The 18,450-nt window shown below is 46.7% G+C and overlaps 1 protein-coding gene across 2 annotated transcripts; it reads right to left on the bottom strand.

Moving 5' to 3' along the window:
- Positions 1-295: 295 nt before the first annotated feature.
- LOC148851537 (Metal-dependent phosphohydrolase) lies at positions 296-1,553 on the bottom strand. 2 transcript variants are annotated; one of them, XM_088943047.1, is made up of 2 exons: positions 1,264-1,553; positions 296-1,159 (listed from the first exon to the last, which is right to left on the bottom strand). In XM_088943047.1, exons 1-2 carry the CDS (start codon positions 1,434-1,436, stop codon positions 490-492), a joined length of 843 nt encoding a protein of 280 aa, XP_088799173.1. In that variant the 5' UTR covers positions 1,437-1,553; the 3' UTR covers positions 296-489. The 2 variants fall into 2 exon arrangements, with proteins under 2 accessions (XP_088799173.1, XP_088799174.1); XM_088943048.1 differs by having other exon boundaries at positions 296-1,168; positions 1,264-1,398.
- Positions 1,554-18,450: the final 16,897 nt, after the last annotated feature.

Genomic DNA, 18,450 nt, shown 5'->3' on the forward strand with positions numbered 1-18,450 from the left:
TGATACAGTGTATAATTTGTTTACCAGAAGCTTCTTTGTCCTTCATCTAGTTTCTTGCTAAATACTTTATCTCTTGCTGAGACAGGATCCAACTTGGACTCTACTAATAAAGAGCTGCTGTTATACTATCGCTTGTTACTAGATATTGTACAGAAGACAAACTCTCTCATTGTAATTTGTAAATCTCCATAAATAATACTGATGAATAACACGTCTGAGACCTGAAGTCCTGTATTATTCTTCTCACAATTCTCCCTGCCTTACTGTGTTATTAGATTTTATACTTCGGTATCCATCAAAAAAGGCAAAAAACAAATTCCTCTCTCTGAATATATATGACCAGATTGTTGCGATAAATTATATGCCAAGAACTCACCTGATTAAACATTTAAGATATCTGTCTCTGATAAGTTTCTAGTTTTTTGTTCCTCTAGGGAACTAAAAGAGTATGAAGGACAAAATCCTGCAATGAGAGGAAAGTTACCATGTTCAAGCCTTTCCATCCCACTCTTCATAGAACTCTTTCAGGAACTCCTCCATGAACTTGTGCCTCTTCTCAGCTCTTCTCTGACCCGCCTTTGTTTTCATCAAGTCCTTCAGCTTGAGAAGTTTTTCATGAAAATGATTGATTGTAGTCTGCCCATCTTTCTTCATATACTGACCCTTGGACAAATCCAACCGTGGTTGAATAGCAGGATCATGCAACACTTGGTTCCTACTTCCACCAAAGGTAAAGCAGCGAGCAATACCAACAGCACCAATTGCATCAAGACGATCAGCATCTTGCACAACTCCAAATTCCACAGAATATTCTCTACCTGGATGCCCTGTAATTTCCTCTTTGAAACCCATTTCCTTTATTAATCTAAGTATCCTCCTCTTCTTTCTCTCTTCTACGCCCATCTCCTCAAGAAACCGCTCCACAATCGTCTCATCAGATGGGTCTTTCACATACTTGTAATCTCCTATATCATGAAGAAGTGCAGCAAGCTCTACAATTTCCATGGTTTCTGAAGAGGAAGACAAGCCCTCTTCGTGGGCCAAAGAGAGAGCGAGATCTCTGACTCTGAAAGCGTGTGAAGCATCGTGAGATGCATCATTCCCTCCCATAGCCGACGCCACCAACTTCTCTGCATCCTTTACAATCGCATTCATCTTTCTGTATCAGCTACATGCTCATTTGAATCAATAGATTTCCAAAAGAGAATGAAATCTGATGAAATGAAAACCGAGTTATACTTTGATTAAGGAATGGAGTCTTACCTAGTTCTTGTATTCTTCGGTGGCAGACGTTGATATCTGGTCGGATATGCAGCAGCTGCGGCGTGCTTGTAGTTGTAGTGAAAAACAGAAAAAGAGAAGTAAACATATCTAATATCTTCGAAACCGGATTCAGTCAGTGAGAACCCGTTCCAACAGCCATTATAGCCTTGCATCGAGAATATCTACTATGAAATAAAGCACAGAAATACGAAGATGTTCCCGATGCAAGGCTGTAAAGGCTGTTCGAACGCGACCGAATCAACCCCACAAACAACGTCCCACACATATCCCCGCCGTGTATTGAAAATATCTTTACGAGTTACTACACTATGGAAGAATTTAGGGCTCTCAATGGGACGAGTCTACCCGACCAACAGATTGTGTCGATTCCCGTTTTGTGGTTTTCGATTGAGATCCGAACCGACGAACCGATAATATAGTTAATAAAAAATATACAAAATCTTCATACTTTTTCTTCTTGTAATTTTTGTTATATTTTGGGTATAAGTTACATTGTAAAATAATTTTGGTTAAAAATACTTCTTTTATCAATATAAGTATTGATGGAGCGCAATCCGCCGGTCTTAGCTATCAACGAACTCACCTCTGAGCTGGAGTGTCAGGGAGCCTGAAATGGGAAAGAAGAGAGCTCTGGGGGGAACCCGGTGTGACAACTCTGAAGCTCAAGTCAGTAATCTCTCAAAAGCAGAGTGTAGACCAGATAGCACAAAGTTCACATACCTTGTTTGTTGGGGGCAGGGGGTTCTTATAATCACTTCGCGCACTCGCTCCGAGGCCCTTGTCAGGTCGGGTATGATCACTCTTGCATTCGTCAATTCGGTCGTCGTCCTTTCTGCTGGGACAGAACCGCCACTGCCTAACCGTCTCTCTAACTGGAGATGACGGTGTCAGGTGGCAGTGGCAGGTGGCCGTTTTAGAGTGCGGCCGCCAAGCGTCAGATCCCAAGTCAGTCGGGTGCGGCGCCCTCGGGTACGAACTTCCTCAGTGTCAGGCATGGTACGACTTGTTTGGTTTTGGTGCCCAAAAGGTGATGCAGAGTGGTGAACAAGGCGGAATCTTGAGTTCGGAGGTACGTATAGGGCGGGCCAATTCGGCGAGGTGTATCCTGAACTGCTACAAGGTTGGCCAGTTCAGCGAGGTATATCCCGAACTGTTACAAGGTTGGCCAGTTCAGCGAGGTGTATTCCGAACTGTTACAAGATCGACCAGTTCAGCGAGGTGTATCCCGAACTGTTACAAGGTAGGCCAGCTCGGATTACTTTCTGGTTTGGGGCCAAGGGTGAGTTCGGGCCCCCAGTAGGGAGTTCAGTCCGCTGGTGTCCCCTTGGTGTTCGCGCTTTAGGCTTGCTTTTGTGCCGAGCTGTTGTCTTTGCCACGTGTCGCATAACTGTGAGGTCGGGCCAAATCTTCCTTCATCAATTGCCCCCCACTCCTCGTGCCAAGGGTCTTGCCTTGGTGCGGGGAGTTTTGCGAGGTGGTAGGTGGATTTGTCTCGTCCTTTGAATCTTGACTGTGCGAATTGCTTTTGCGAGGGTTCTTCGATTTTCGAGAAGGCGGGAAACTGACGGCGCATTTTGAATTTCAAAAATTTGCGCCGCTGGGACGTGACAATGGGTCAGAAAAAGGCACACCACTGCTAGACGTGCGCTGGCATTTGTTAGGGAGACGTGCGACGCGGTCAGTTTCAGAAAGACGTGCGTCAGCGTGACGTCGGTTTCAAAAAGACATGCACTGATGTTTCACTTTTTTCGGAAAGACGTGCGCCAATCACGTCTCTACCTCAGGGGACGTGCGGTCAGCGCAAATGTGGGCCGTCGGATCATCTTTGATCTGCACGGTCGGTTCTTGGTTACTGTAGCTATAAATAGTGGGGGACCCCAATTGATTTGTCACTTCCGCGGTTTGCCTATTGAGCTCGCGTCCAACTTTTCAGCTCGCATTTAGGCTGGTTACATAGCCTCCAAGGTTTTTTGGCTTGTTCCCGTCTCCGGAGCCTTCAAAACTTTCTTCCGGTGAGTACTTTCCTGAATCCACCTCCTTTCCTCAATGTCTAGCTTGGATAGCTCAGACTACTCTTCAAGTAGGACTGACGTAGGTTCTACAAACCGAGTTGTATCCCCCGACTGCCTCAGTGATCCTGAGGTGGAACCCGAGGACTATGAACTAGTAGGCCGAGCCGCTTCGGGCAGTTTGGCGCCTACCTCTCGTCGAGGTCGGATGCTAGACCGGTTTGGTCCCTCGACCATGATGCCTGAGGGGCTTCAATCTATACTTGTGTCTTACAATCTGCCTGGGGGGTATACATATTTTATTCCTTCGGGTAGCTTTCCTTGGGAACACGGTCCTGGTGAGATCGTAATTTTTCGAGAGCAGCTCGCTACGGGGTTGCGACTTCCTTTTCACCCCCTTCTCGTCGAAGTCATAAACCACTTTGGTGTCACCATTGGCCAACTTCATCCGAACTCTATTCGGAACCTGGTGGGGACAGTCTCCATTTTTTGCGAGCAGAATTTCCCTTTAGACTTAGAGATATTCTCCTCCATCTTGATGCTCAAGAGATAGCGGGTTCTCTTCCTAGGGGAAGATGGGCGTATTACCTTTCTCCGCGCCCGGACTTTAAGCTTCTGCACGATCTTCCTAATAAAGTCCCGGCGTGGAAGCGGGACTACTTCGGTGTGCGAAGTGCACAAGGATGGCCCTTTCAGACCGGGTGGGGTGAGGCCGCTCCTGATTCAGGTGGTACTCTCGACAAAGAGATGGTGAAGGGCCTCCGACAATGGGCACGACTAGGTTTGAAGTGCCATTACTACTTAACGGAGGCCAAGCTAATTGCGGCCGGCCTAAGTTCGGGTAGGTTTCTAGTTTTGCGGTTTCTTGTTGCTTTGTTCCTTTATTTTTTTTGATGTCGAATTCGTTTCTGCAGGTGTGATGGACGTGGAGAGAACTCGTGGGGGGCGTTTGTTCCAAGGTATAAAGAGGAGGAAGTGGGTCGTCAAGCGAATTCGTACCGAGCTGCCCCCGGAAGAGGAGCCTCAAGTTCCAGACAACACGCCGGAGGATCTGCCCAGGGAGCCCGAGGTGACTCCACCGATGCATGAAGTTGTTGGGGCGCCTTACGCTGAGACCACTTATATGGGCGCTCCTGCATACTCAAGTGCTCCTGCTCACTCAGGGTCCGCTCATACGTGGGCTGGGCCCTCAGTTTCAGGAGCTCAAGGGGAGTTCAGGAGCGTGTTGACGCCGAACTACGCTCTTCAGAAGAGTAAGGAGGCTACTTTCCCTGAGGAGATCGCGGCGTGGACCGATCTTCCTTTGAACCAGGTCACCTGCCGTGCCGTAACTCATCCTATGGTGGTAAGTCAGATTTCATCTGCCTTTTTCATTTTCTGTCGCTTTTGCTGTCATTGCTCACTTGTTTCTTTTGGTAGGTGAATTCTTCAATTCATGCCTTAGCAACCCAAGTGGAGAGGAGCTCGCGACAGGCGCGAGCTGCTGAGGCTGCCGCTCATGCTGCTGAAGAGGCTTTCCATGTTGCAAAGGCGAATATCCGAGTTGCTGAGGCGACCGCTTATGCTGCCGAAGAGGCTTCTCGCGTCGCAATGGCCAAACAGGCGAGGTCTCAGCGTGATGCCGAGGCCATGGGGGTCGTTGTCAAGCACATGGCAGACTTGAAGTTGGATTTGCAGCATCAAGTCGAAATCTTCATGAGGACATCAAGGAGAAAACGCAGATTTTTCCCAAGACATTAAAGACGCCAAGAAGAGGACCGTTGAAGACTATGTTGCCTCTCCGCGTTTTGACGATCTGATGGTGGATTCTTACAGGAGGGGTTTCAAACTAAGCCGGTGGATGATCCGAAACACGTACCCCAACCTTGATGTTAGTACCATATCCACTTAGCGTATAACTTAGGAGATGGCCAATGCTGCCGATGGCGAGCCGGACTCTGAAGGAGAGGCAGGGCCTTCGGGTGTTGTTGAAGTGCCTTCTGATGGCGAAGAAGTATCTCCAGGCATGTAAAAATTTTATTTTGTAAGTGCCTTCTGATGGCCAATGTACTGTTTCTTGCAACGGAATAGATAATCTTTTTGCCCACGTGTTCCTTTTTCCCGAACTGTTTATTTGTCGAGTTGATAATATGCCTTGTCCGGGTTATTATACTTCCGCGACCTGTTTTGCCGCGAGTCTTTTGTAACGAACTGATTTTTTGTCGAGCTGATAGTATGCCCTTTTCTTTGCTTGTTTATGCCGATGTTCCTCTTGGCTCTGCATGTGGCCCATAGGACCAGATTTCGTCCACTTCGTTTGGCGGTTTATAGGTAGTATCGCCTTAAGTTCACGATGTTTCACGCTCGAGGTACTTGTTTGCTTTCCAAGGTTTTGAGCTCGTATGCACCCCCGAGCGTTCTCTTTACTTTATAGGGCCTTTCCCAGTTTGGTCCAAGTTTGCCCACGCCGGGTTTGGGCACCATAATCTTACGAAGGACCAGGTCGCTGAATCGGAAGCTTCGTTGCTTTACTCTGGCATTGTAGTAGCGAGCTACCTGCTGCTGGTTGGCCGCTGTCCGGATATGCGCGAGGTCCCTTACCTCGTCCAGTAGGTCAAGGTTGGTACGTAACTCATCTCCGTTTGTCCGATCGTCGTACGTTTCAAGTCGCAATGTTGGTACCTCGATTTCCGCCGTGATCACTGCTTCAGTGCCATAGGTGAGGTTGAAGGGGGTTTCTCCCGTGGCGGTTTTTTCTGTAGTTAGGTGAGCCCACAAGACACTTGGTAGCTCTTCGGCCCACAGTTCCTTAACTCGATCCAGACGTGCTTTCAGTTCGCGCAGGATGGCTCTGTTCATTACTTCTGGCACCACTCTTGGAACTTGATATCCTCAAACTGTTCTTCCAAAAGAAGTTTTGTATGTTCTGGGTCGTAACAGTTGCCAGAGGTTCGACTTCTATCCACTTCGTGAAATAATCTACTGCAACAACTAAGAATTTTCTTCCGCATGTTGCTGGCGGGAATGGTCCCAGGAGGTCGATGCCCCATTGTGCAAAGGGCCATGGACTGGCGAGGTATTTTCGGTCGGAAGCAGGCTGATGGTGGATATTGGCGTGTTTCTGACACTTGCTGCATTTTTTGACGAGCTCGACGGCTTCTGCCTTCATTGTTGGCCAGTAGTATCCTTGTCAAAGTGCTTTTTGGGCGAGTGCTCTGCCCCCCAAGTGTCCGCCGCATAGGCCTTCGTGAGTGTCGCGGAGTACGAACTCAGCTTCGGCAGGTCACAAGCAACGCAAGTAGGGGAGCGTATAGGACCGTCGGTATAACCGTTCGTCTATTATGACGTATTTGGCTGCCTGGCACTGCACCCTCTTGGCCGCATTGCATTCTGCAGGGAGGGCTCCGTCTATCAGGAAGCTCGCGAGTGGGTCGATCCAGCTCGTCTCTGTTTCAATGACGGGAGCGACCTCCTCTGCCCCCCCGAGAATACTACGCCGAGGTAAATCCTCTATGTACACGGTTTTCACGTTGTTGTGACTTGTGCTGGCTAACCGGGACAGAGCGTCGGCCTTAGTGTTCTCTGACCTCGGGATTTGCCTGATGAAGTGTGACTGGAGAGCTCGCGTGCTTCATACTCACGTGTAACTTGGTTGACAACGAGCTGGGAATCGCTGCAGATGACCAAGTGCTTTGCCTTTACCTTTTGCGCTAAGTTCAGCCCGGCTATCAGTGCTTCGTACTCTGCCTTGTTGTTGGATGCCGCGAACTCAAAGCGTAGTGCCTATTCTATTTTTGTGCCGCCCGGGCCGCATAAGACTATTCCAGCCCCACTGCCTTGCTGGTTCGAGGAACCATCCACGTGAAGGATCCAGGGCTCCTCATCCCTGTTCGCGTTTCGCCTGACCAGGAGAGATGCCACACTGGCTACTACTTCACAGGGGTTCAGACTCTATTGGCTTGGGAGCTCTGGGTTCGCCCGAACTGGGGACCTCGAGCTCGACCTGTAGGGCTTCGTTGCTAAAAGTGCATTCGGCGATAAAATCTGCCGGAGCTTGGGCTTTAATTGCGGTCCGGGGTTTGTACTGGAGATCGTCCTTGCTGAGTTCGATGGCCCATTTCGTCAGCCTACCGGAGACCTCGGGCTTCAGCAAAACTTGTCTTAGGGGTTTGTCGGTTAAGACAACGACGGTGTGAGCTTGGAAGTACGGGCGGAGTTTTCGAGCTGCCATCACTAGTGCGTAGGCAATTTTTTCTATCTGCGGGTACCTTGTTTCTGCTCCCTGCAAAATTTTACTAACAGAATAGACGGGCCGCTGTACCCGATCTAATTGCTTTACTAATACCGAACTGATCACTTCATCGCTCGCCGAGAGGTACAATTCTAGGACTTCGCCCTCCTCAAGTCTGGCTAAGGTTGGTACGTGGTGAGGTAAGTCTTTAGCTCGTCGAACGCGAGATGGAAATCTCGGGTCCATTCGAACCCTTTGCCTTTGATTGCCTTGAAGAAAGGCAGGCAGCGGTCTGCCGAATTGGACATGAAGCGGCTCAGAGCGGCTATGCGGCCGTTTAGCCTTTGAACTTCTTTTACTTTCCGAGGTGGTCTCATATCAAGGATGGCCTTTATTTTGTCCGGGTTGGCCTCAATGCCACGCCGGTTGACAATGAACCCTATGAACTTACCCTAGGTGACACCGAATACACAATTGTTTGGGTTTAATCTCATGTTATACTGACGCAGAATTTGGAAGACAGAATCCAAGTCTCTTATTAATTCTCGCGAAAACTGTGTTTTGACGATCATGTCGTCTACATAACATTCGATTTTTCGCGCCAATTAAAGGCCGAAAAAGTTTATTTATAAGTCTTTGAAAGGTCGCACCAGCATTCTTTTGTCTGAAGGGCATGACCTTGTAACAGTACAGGTCGAACTCGGTAATGAAGCTGGTTTTTTCTTGGTCGGACTGGTCCATCTTAATTTGGTTGTAGCCTAAGTAGGCGTCCAGGAAGCTTAGCAGCTCATGTCCCGACGTCGCGTCCAGGAGGCGGTCAATTCGGGGTAGGGGGAAGCAGTCTTTTGGGCAAGCTCGGTTCAAATCAGTGTAGTCGACGCACATGCGCCACTTGCCGTTGGCTTTTTTCACCAGCACTGGGTTGGCTACCCAGCTCGGGTAATGAACTTCCCTTATGAAGTCCGCTGCGAGGAGCTTTTCGACTTCGTCGTCGACCACCCTCTAGCGCTCCGGGGCTAAGTTGCGTTTCCTGTCTAATGGGTCTGACTACAGGGTCAGTGTTAAGCTTGTGAGTTATGAGGCCAGGGTCAATACCGGGCATATCTGCCGCGGACCATGCAAAAATATCTAAATTTTGGAGTAAGAAACTCACTAGTCCGGTTCGCAAAGGCTCCTTGATGAAGGCGCCGATCTGTAGCCGAGGTCGGGACTGCGACTATTTCCTCAGTGGGCAAAGCTCGTTACTCACCCTGCTCCGCAGGTCGCTCTAGTTCGAAGTCGTCGGCTGCCTTGTTTTTTCCCTTTAGGGCGGTAACATGGCATTTACGGGAATCGAGTTGGTCTCCCCGTGCAATCCCCACACCGAAGTCCGTGGGCAACTTCATTGCCAGATAATAGGTGGAGACCATTACATGCAGAATATGCATAATTGGTTGCCCTATTATGGCGTTGTATGGGGAGGGGGTCGCGACCAATAGGAAATCGTGGCTGAGTCTTATCGCGCACGACCATGTGCCGACTTCCACAGGTACTGTTATTTTTCCCAAGGGCCAGACTTCCTCTCCGCTGAAGCCACCAGAGGAGTGTGAGCGGGTTTCAAATCGCTTTTCTGCAACTGCAATTGGTCGAACGCTGATTTGAATAGTATGTCCACCGAACTGCCTGAGTCGACCAGCATGCGCTGGACTTCGAAGTCGCTGATCCTTAGCCTTATGAAGAGCGCGTCGTCGTGGGGATAGCGAACACCTCGCACGTCGTCTTCTATAAAAAAGATCGGTTCTTCCTTCTTCGGCCTCTTGGGAGGGTTCAGCTCCTCTCGGGCTGCTTCGCGAACTGACATCCTTGCTTCCGCCGAAGTGCATCCTGCCACCACCGAACCGCCCACTATCACGTGGATGGTTCCCCGGACTGGCCTTTCTTCTGGGGGAGGTCGCTGCAAGACTTCGGCCGGTCTGTTGCTTGGCTTGGGGGCATCCTTCCCGTGTTCCCCTTGCCGACCTGCTTTATTACTATTGTCGTTGTGTACAAAATTTCTTAAGTACCCGCGACGAATGAGTCCTTCTATCTCGTCGCGGAGATTATTACATTGCTCGGTGCTATGACCATGATCTTTATGAAAACTACAATATAAATTTTTGTTCCTCTTGTTGGGGTTGCTCTTCAGGCGAGGTGGCCACTTTACGTAAGGCACGTCCTTGATCGTCATCAGAATCTCGGTCCGCCTTGTGTTCAATGGCGTGTAATCCGTCTGATCTGCTAAGGGAGCTCGGGACGGCTGGCTCGGCTTCTTCTCTCGGTTATGGCCTCTTCTGTCATCGGGATTGGAGGGCTGCTCGCCCTCTCTTTTTCTTTTTTCAACCCCGCCTTCGATTCTCTAGTTGATCTCTTCCTCTGTTCTCATAAACTTGTCCGCGAGCTTGAGGAAGTCGGCCATGGTTGCTGGCTGGCTGGCCACCATGTGCCATTTGAACTCTTTGTGCGTCACCCATCTTTTGAACCTTGTGTCGTTTGATGTAGCTCCGGATGGGTTCTCCCTCTCTTTGGATTACCCCGAAGATACTTTTCTCGGTTTTGGGACACCTTTTACTAATGACAAAGTGCGTAGTGAAGATCTGCACGAACTGGGGCCAGCTTTTTATTGACCCGGAAGCTAGGTTCCGGTACCAGGTGCGGACCACCCCTCTGAAGGTGGTGGTGAAGGCCACACACATGCACGACTCGCTTGCCCTAGCGAGGTGCATTTGCGATTGAAACGCGTCGACGTGGTCATTGGGGTCGAAGGACCCATCATGCTTATCCAGAGAAGGGAGTTTGAAATCTCTAGGCAAGGGGACTGCCAAAAGTTCTGCTTAAAGGGGGAAGGAACTGAGAGAATGGGGATGGTTTTTACCTCGCCTGTGCTCGTTTCTTCCTTGCCTCTAAGCTCAGGTAGCACGCTAGTAGTAGTTCGGTGACTTCGCCGGTGCCTTCTTTGAGTGGGCCTGGTGCTGGCGTTGCTTACCTATGTGTTGCCGAGCTCGATGGGCCCGGGTTGCTGGCCTGCTGCTAAGGCGCTGAAGCGGTTCTCCGTGAGTGGGAACTCGGGCTTGGAGCACCGAGGTGATTTTGTTGGCGAGGTTCTTGACCCACCGGCGGGCTGCGAGCCGGGGGTGATCTTTCTTTGCTTTCGGCCCGGGGATGAGGCCTGACTGTTAGGGGGTTTTGCGGTCGGAAAGCCTCTCCTTGGTGAGGTCGCCCACCTTGGGGGGAGGCTTTGACCGGCTTTGAAACAGGGTGCCGGGGGGGAGCGGCTGGTTCAAGGGTAGCTGAGGGAATTGTTGTTGATAATGGTGTTGGGAGAGGTGGTGCAACACCTGGTGTTGCTGGAGTTGGTGCTGCTGGAACTGCAGCATTTGGGCCTGCATTGCCCGCATGCATTGCATCAGATCATCTATCTGGTTTTGGCGGGCTGCCAGTGGGACAACAGTTGGTTCCGCGAAGTTCGTTTCGATGGATAGTGGGAGAGGTGCCATCGCGTGTGGCACATTCAAGCTTGGGATCCCATCCACTGAAAGGGGGATGGTGAACTGCCCAATGCACACCGCCGGAGGATGAAGTTGCTCTCCGGTAGTGGCTGTTTCGGTTCCACGTCCGGCACTGTTGGAGGAGGCCATTTAAGTGTTGGAGTTTTTGAAAGGAGGGTAGGTAGAAGAGATTTAGAGAGAGGCTTTTAGAAGCTATATCTCACAGATGGCGCCAATTGATGGAGCGCAATCCGGCCGGTCTTAGCTGTCAACGAACTCACCTCTAAGTTGGAGTGTCGGGGAGCCTGAAACGGGAAAGAAGAGAGCACCGGGGGGAATCCGGTGTGACAACTCCGAAGCTCAAGTCAGTAATCTCTCAAAGGCAGAGTGTAGACCAGATAGCGCAAAGTTCACATACCTTGTTTGTTGGGGGCAAGGGGTTCTTATAATCACTTGGCGCACTCGTTCCGAGGCCCTTGTCAGGTCGGGTATGATTACTATTGCGTCCGTCAATTCGGTCATCGTCCTTTCTACTGGGACAGAACCGCCACTGCCTAACCGTCTCTCTAACTGGAGATGGCGGTGTCAGGTGGCGGTGGCAGGTGGCCGTTTTAGAGTGCGGCCGCCAAGCATCAGATCCCAAGTCAGTCGGGTGCGGCGCCCTCAGGTACGGACTTCCTCAGTGTTAGGCATGGTACGACTTGTTTGGTTTTGGTGCCCAGAAGGTGATGTGGAGTGGTGAACGAGACGAAGTCTTGAGTTCGGAGGTATGTATAGGGCGGGCCATTTCGGCGAGGTGTATCCCGAACTGCTACAAGGTTGGCCAGTTCGGCGAGGTATATCCCGAACTGTTACAAGGTTGGCCAGTTCGGCGAGGTGTATTCCGAACTGTTACAAAATCGGCCAGTTCGGCGAGGTGTATCCCGAACGGTTACAAGGTAGGCTAGCTCGGATTACTTTCTGGTTTGGGGCCAAGGGTGAGTTCGGGCCCCCAGTAGGGAGTTTGGTACGCTGGTGTCCCCTTGGTGTTCGCGCTTTAGGCTTGCTTTTGTGCCGAGCTGTTGTCTTTGCCACGTGTTGCATAGCTGTGAGGTCGGGCTAAATTTTCCTTCATCAAGTATATTATCAATAATAAAATTTTAAGATGGTATTATAGTAGGTAATTAAAGATTTCAACAATTATGAATCTAATCGGGTCAGACCATACCGGTTAATAAATGGATAAGTTTTGGATCTACAATATGAAATCGGTTACTAATTAGTTCGGGATTGGTACAACCCGTTACCTGACCCATTGCTCCATGAAAATGATATCGAAATAACCTGTGGTGAGGAGGATTGAAATCGTCATTTAACTACCTAAACTATGAAAAGTTGTTTTTTTTACCAAACCGTGTTGAAGAAGCTATTTTTGGGAGCATGAGTTATCTATATCAATATCAATATAAACTAGCGGAGGGGGCCCTGCATCGCTGGGGCTTGCTCATAATTTATCAGGCTCGAACTCGATTCGAATTATAGATTTAAGCTCAACTTCGAATTTGGAAGTTCGAGTTCCGTTACCTTTGATTGCAAGTCTTTCAACCAGTCGAGGTTCCGAGCTGAGGTTTCCTTTAATTGTCGAAGTGCCAAATTGAGGTCTCCCTCAATTGCTGAAGTGTCTAGTTGACGTTTCCCTAGCAACCGAGGTGTTGAGCTAAGGTCTCCCTTAGTTGACAAGGTGATGAGCTGAGGTCTCCCTTAGTTGTCGAGAGGTGCTAAGTCGAGCTCTCCCTCATTGATCGAGGTGCTGAGCCGAGGTCCTCCTCAGTGGTCGAGGTGTTGTCTATCTCAAGCTCGATTCAAATTAGAGATTTGAGGTTGAGATCAAAAGTTCGAGCTTTAAGCTGAAATGTATACATAAGAAGGCATGAGGGTGAGGGAAATGAAATCTAACAATATTTTTTGTCTTGTTTTTCATAGAAATTACAAGAATGCTACTCTCTCCTACCAACTCCTTTTCTCTTGCTTTTTTTTTCTTACAAATTAAAAAAAAAATGCCACTCTCTCCTACCAACTCTCTCTTTTTTTTCTTACAAATTACAAGAATGCCACTCTCTCTTTTTTTTCTTAAAAATTATAAGAATACAATCTCTTTCTCCTTATATCAATATAAATATATTAAGCTGAAATGTATACGTAAGAAGGCTAGAGATAAGGGAAATGGAATAAGTATTTTTTACCTTTTTTTCATTGAAATTATAAGAATGCCACTCTCTCCTATCAGCTCTCTCTCTCTCTCTCTCTTGCTTTTTTTCTTTCAAATGACAATAATGCCACTCTCTCTCTCTTTTCTTATAAATTATAAGAATGCCATATCTCTCCTTGTAAATTACAAGAATGCCACTCTCTCTCCATCTGAGGGAGACCTCAGCTCGATATCTTAGTTGCTAGGGGACCTGCAATAAAAGTAGTAGAGTTCGAGTTTAGCCGAGCTCGAAATTTTGAGCTCAAGCTCAAGTCTCTAATTCGAATCGAGCTCAAGTTAAATGACACCTCAACCACTGAGGGAGACCTCCACTCAACACCTTGATCACTGAAGAAGATCTCAATTCAGTACCTTGACAACTGAAGAAGACCTCAACTCAACACCTTGTCAACTAAGGCTCCATTTGATTTGTGGGATGGGGATGAAAAATATTCCCTTTTATTTTATTTGATTTGAGGGGAAAAAGATGGATGGGATATGAAAGATGTGGGATGACGGATCCCAAAATCATGGAATCGGGGTCACACCAAAACAGTGTGACCCCGGCAGAAAAAATAGGAAATCACTGTTACCACTTCCTATCACGAAGAGGAAGGAGAGAAACAGTGTGACTCCTCTCCCTCCCTTTCTCAGTGACGACGAATAGACGGTATTCCCCTACGTCTATCCCTGGGTTCGTCTTCCTCTTCTCTCTCTCTCTCCCCTATCTTTGTCCCTGTCTCTGTCCCGTTCTCCCTTTCTCCGTGCGACTTTGTCTTCCTCTTCTCTCTTCTCCCTCACCGTCTTCTCTCTTTTCTCTCGTCTTCTCTCCCTCTGTCTTCTCTCTTCTTCCTCTTCAGACTATGGCAGGCTCAACGGGAGGTTTCGACTCGGATGGAGGGGGTTGAGAGCTGGCGAGAGTGAGCATGTCTTGAGGAAGGACGAACTGGGGAATCGTCTTCATCATCGTGCCAAGACTCCGATTCTAATTCATCAATAGGTCGGTTAGAGTCGGAGTCTTGGCATGACGATGAAGACGATTCCCCAGAAACGTACAAACCTCAATTTCACAGTCTTCATCGTCCTACCAAAAAACGTACAGACCTCAATTTCGTAATCTTCATCGTCGTCCTACTGAGGTCTGTGCAGACCTCAATTTCGCAGTCTTCATCGTCGTCCTACTAAGGTCTGTACATACCTCAATTTCGTAGAGGTCTGTAAAGTCTTCATCGTCCTACCCAGAAACGTACAGACCTCAATTTCGCAGCCCAATGTCTCCCCGAATAATCTTTTCTAAACTGCTAGACTATTTTCCTTTTTTTCCCTTTATTTAGGGTTTTAATGTGAAAGCAACGTAGATACTCTGCTTAAAAGTCGATTGATTTCCAAAATTAATGTCAGTTAAAACGATGCAAAGAGAAGAAATTTCTCATAAAGCAGGAGTTACAATATTAGCAGAATTAAAGATATAGGATCATTGTATTTTAATCGGAGAGATATTGGTTGAAACAGCCACAATCGAATATATTCTATTTCCCATTCTACTGAAACAGCCACGAATAGCCGTGCCTCTGTTCTCGAAGTTCCTGAGGAAGGATGAACGGAAGTTCCCAAAGGGGTTTTTCGATATGGTGGTGTCGGATATCTGTAGGGGTAGTCGTGCCTATGCTCGTCTCAAATGGAGGAAGGTGAACAGTGCCATTTTCTACACTTTTCCATCCCATCCTATCCCAATAAAACGAAAACCAAACACTGAAATTTTAAATTTTTATATTTTTCCATCCCACCCAAATCTTCCCACAAACCAAACAGACCCTAAGGGAGACCTTAGCTCGACACCTCGTCTATTATGAAAAACTTAGCTCGACACTTTAACAGCTAAGGAAGAACTCGATTTGACACCTTGGCAATTGAGGGAGACCCTGACTGCTTGAGAGACTTGTAATCAAAGTTAGCTGAACTTGAACTTTTGAGCTTTTGACTCAAGCCAAGTTCAAGCTCAAGCTCAAGTCTCTAATTTGAATCAAGCTCAAGCCTGATATTTTATGAGCAAGCAAGCCCTTGCAACGCAGGAACCTCTCCGCTAGTAAATATATTAAGCTGAAATGTGTATGTAAGAAGGCTTGAGGATGAGGGAAATGAAATCTAACAGTATTTTTCATGAAAATTACAAGAATGCTCCTCTTGCTTTTTTTTCTTTCAAATTACAAGAATGTGACTCTCTCTCTCTCTCTCTCTTTTTCTTGCAAATTACAAGAATGCCATATCTCTCTATCTCTTTATAAATTATAAGAATGTCACTCACTCTCTCTCTCTCTCTCTCTCTCTCTCTTTTTCTTGCAAATTACAAGAATGCCATATCTCTCTATCTCTTTTTAAATTATAAGAATGTCACTCTCTCTCCAACTGAGGGAGACCTAAGCTTGGCATATCGGTTGCTAGGAGACCTACAATCAAAGGTAGTCGAGTTCGAGCTGAGCCGAGCTCGGATTTTTGAGTTCAAGCTCAAGTCTCTAATTCGAATCGAGCTCGAGCTAGAAGACACCTCGACAATTGAGGGAGACCTCGGCTCAACACCTCATTCACTGAGGGAGATCTCAGCTCAGCACCTCGACAACTGAGAGAGACCTCAGCTCGACACTTTGTCAACTAAGGAAGACTTTAGCTCAACACCTTGCCTGATAGGAAAAACCTCAACTTAACACTTCAGTAGCTGAGGGAGATATCGATTTGGCACCTCAACAATTGAGGGAGACCTTGACTCAGCAGCCGAGCTCAAGCTCGAGCTCAAGTCTCTAATTCAAATCGAGCTTGAACAACGAGCCCCTGCAACGCAGGGCCCCCTCCGCTAATTAGCTGAATTAAATTGAGAAGTGATGGGAACCAGTATTGTAAACTTACTTTTCCGATGTCCATTAGAATTTTCCTGATGGTGCTTGGTGACATCAGCGAGGGACAAAATGCCTGGCCTGAGAATTTTCCTCGTTCACAATTGAAGAAACCTAAGGATGAACCAATATAGATATCTGCCACAATGGAGTTTGGCATTTCCGGTTTACGTTGCCATTGATGATTGAATTCCATGAAGACTGAAGAGGACATGGGGATTCGGCATTTCCTGTAAAATCCCAATTGCATCTTTGATCGAATAGTTACTAAGTAGAATATTATTCAAGACCGGATTTCCCAGCCTACTCTATATTGAGTGCATCGAGTTTTTTCACTTCCTATAACACCCAATTGTGCACGGAGCAGACAATGAATCTGGCTTTGTCAAGTCCGATTGTCCGACCTGTTCGACCCATGAACCATGGTCAATGCCTTACCAAGGAATTCCATATAAGCATTATATACGTAACCGAAAATCAAGGAATTCCATGAAGAAAGATCTGAACGAACAGGTTGTGGGCATCACCAAATTGCTTGCAGTAGAGACAAAAATTCATTGGAAATGAACCCAGAACGTAGAATGTAAAAACAGACCCAGGTGTAGCTCATAATGGCCCATATTTTTATAAAAAAAAATAAAAATGTTTTGCAGCCCACAGCCAGATCCTTCAATATCTCTGTTATAAGCACATTCTATTCTTGACATAGGCCCATAATGGCCCATATTTTTTCTTTCTTCTTCACCAATCACCACCTCTTTTATGGAGGATTAGTCTCTACTTGATGCTTTTTAATATCTCAATATATGGTTACACTTCTGACTTTATAAAGCCTCTTTTTCTTCTTCTTATCTATTGCCTCTCCCCTCTCTCTTCTTTCTCATTCCTCTATCTCATTCTCTCTCTAACTTTTTTTATCAAGTCTGATTTAATTATGTCCAATAGCGCATGTGACATTATATAAGAAACTTTTTTTTTTATTTTTCAATAAAATATATATGCATAAATTTAAATCTACGCAAATGGGTCAACATGGATGGATTAGGTTGGGTTATATCGAATTAGAAATATAGCTTATGAATGTGAGTGGTCGGTGGATTGGTCGGCCTTTAATCAGCTTCCACCCCAATCCAAACTCATCTATTTGTCACTACTCATCCATATCCAAATCACCATAAGCACGTATGTTTATGTGTTGTTATACAGTGTGGAATTCATGTAAACATTACTACCAAAGTTTTTAACCACATTTAGGTATGTTTATTTGCATCTTGTATTTGCAACTGTTAAGCTTTCGTCTACCCTCTTCGTCTATATGTACAATTTTTTTTTCCCTTTTTAAGAAAGGTTCACTAAAAGTGAAGGTTTTAAAAATCAAAACGGATTTGTTCTAACCACTAGTTTCTGGATGACCATTCGGTCAAATGGTTCAAAACGATTTAAATATTTTAATAGATGATATGACATCTTACCCATTAGATTGGAATATTAGGGTAAGAAGCATATATATATATATATATATATATAAGATAATTAGGGTTTGACTATTTGAGAATGAGAGAAATTTGAGAAGCTATCGACAATTGAGAGAGTTTAGAAGAGAGAGGGGAGAGAGAGAGAGAGGGAGGAGGAGGAGGAGGTTACTTGTAGGTTGCAACAGCAATGACAACGACGACTTACAATGGCAACTGTGACAGCGATGGCGAACTACGACAGTGGTGAATTGGTGATGAAAGTAGATCTAAGATTTCTCTCAGTCTCAGATCTCATTATCTCTTGCAAATTTTTCATCTAGACTGCTCTCCCAGATCTCTCAGATGTCTCTCACCGTCTCTCACATCCCTCAATTGATCTCTCTCTCAGTAGATCTTAGATCTAAGAGATCTTCTCTTTTTATTCTTGTTCTAACTTGTTATAAGTAATAAACTACAAACCATTCTCCGGGTACGGTTCAATGGTTAAACCATCCAGGTCAATGGTTCGTTGACTAATTCAATGGTTTTTGACCAAGGACCGAGTTTGGGGTAGAATGAAACCGGTCGCCTGAACGATTTTCGTTCCGGGTCAACAATGATTCAAAAACATTTTTAAATGCCATAATAATGGACATAATAAGTTAGTGCAAATCTCCATTCCGCACAATTCATCAAACTTGACAAGTTGGTCTGTTGGGCTCAGCTAAGCCCTACTCGAATGGGTTGTATTGGGATAAGACTATGCCTAATTAGAGATTGGTTGAGTTTGGGGCTTTGGGCAATTGGGCCACAACAACTCAACCCTATTCTATAAAAAACACGCAACTGACACCTTTAATGTAAAAATGGGGTGG

The sequence above is a fragment of the Nelumbo lutea genome, chromosome 5 (assembly GCF_056320005.1).
Source record: "Nelumbo lutea isolate HS-2025 chromosome 5, American lotus-T2T, whole genome shotgun sequence".
Taxonomy (NCBI): Eukaryota; Viridiplantae; Streptophyta; class Magnoliopsida; order Proteales; family Nelumbonaceae; genus Nelumbo; species Nelumbo lutea.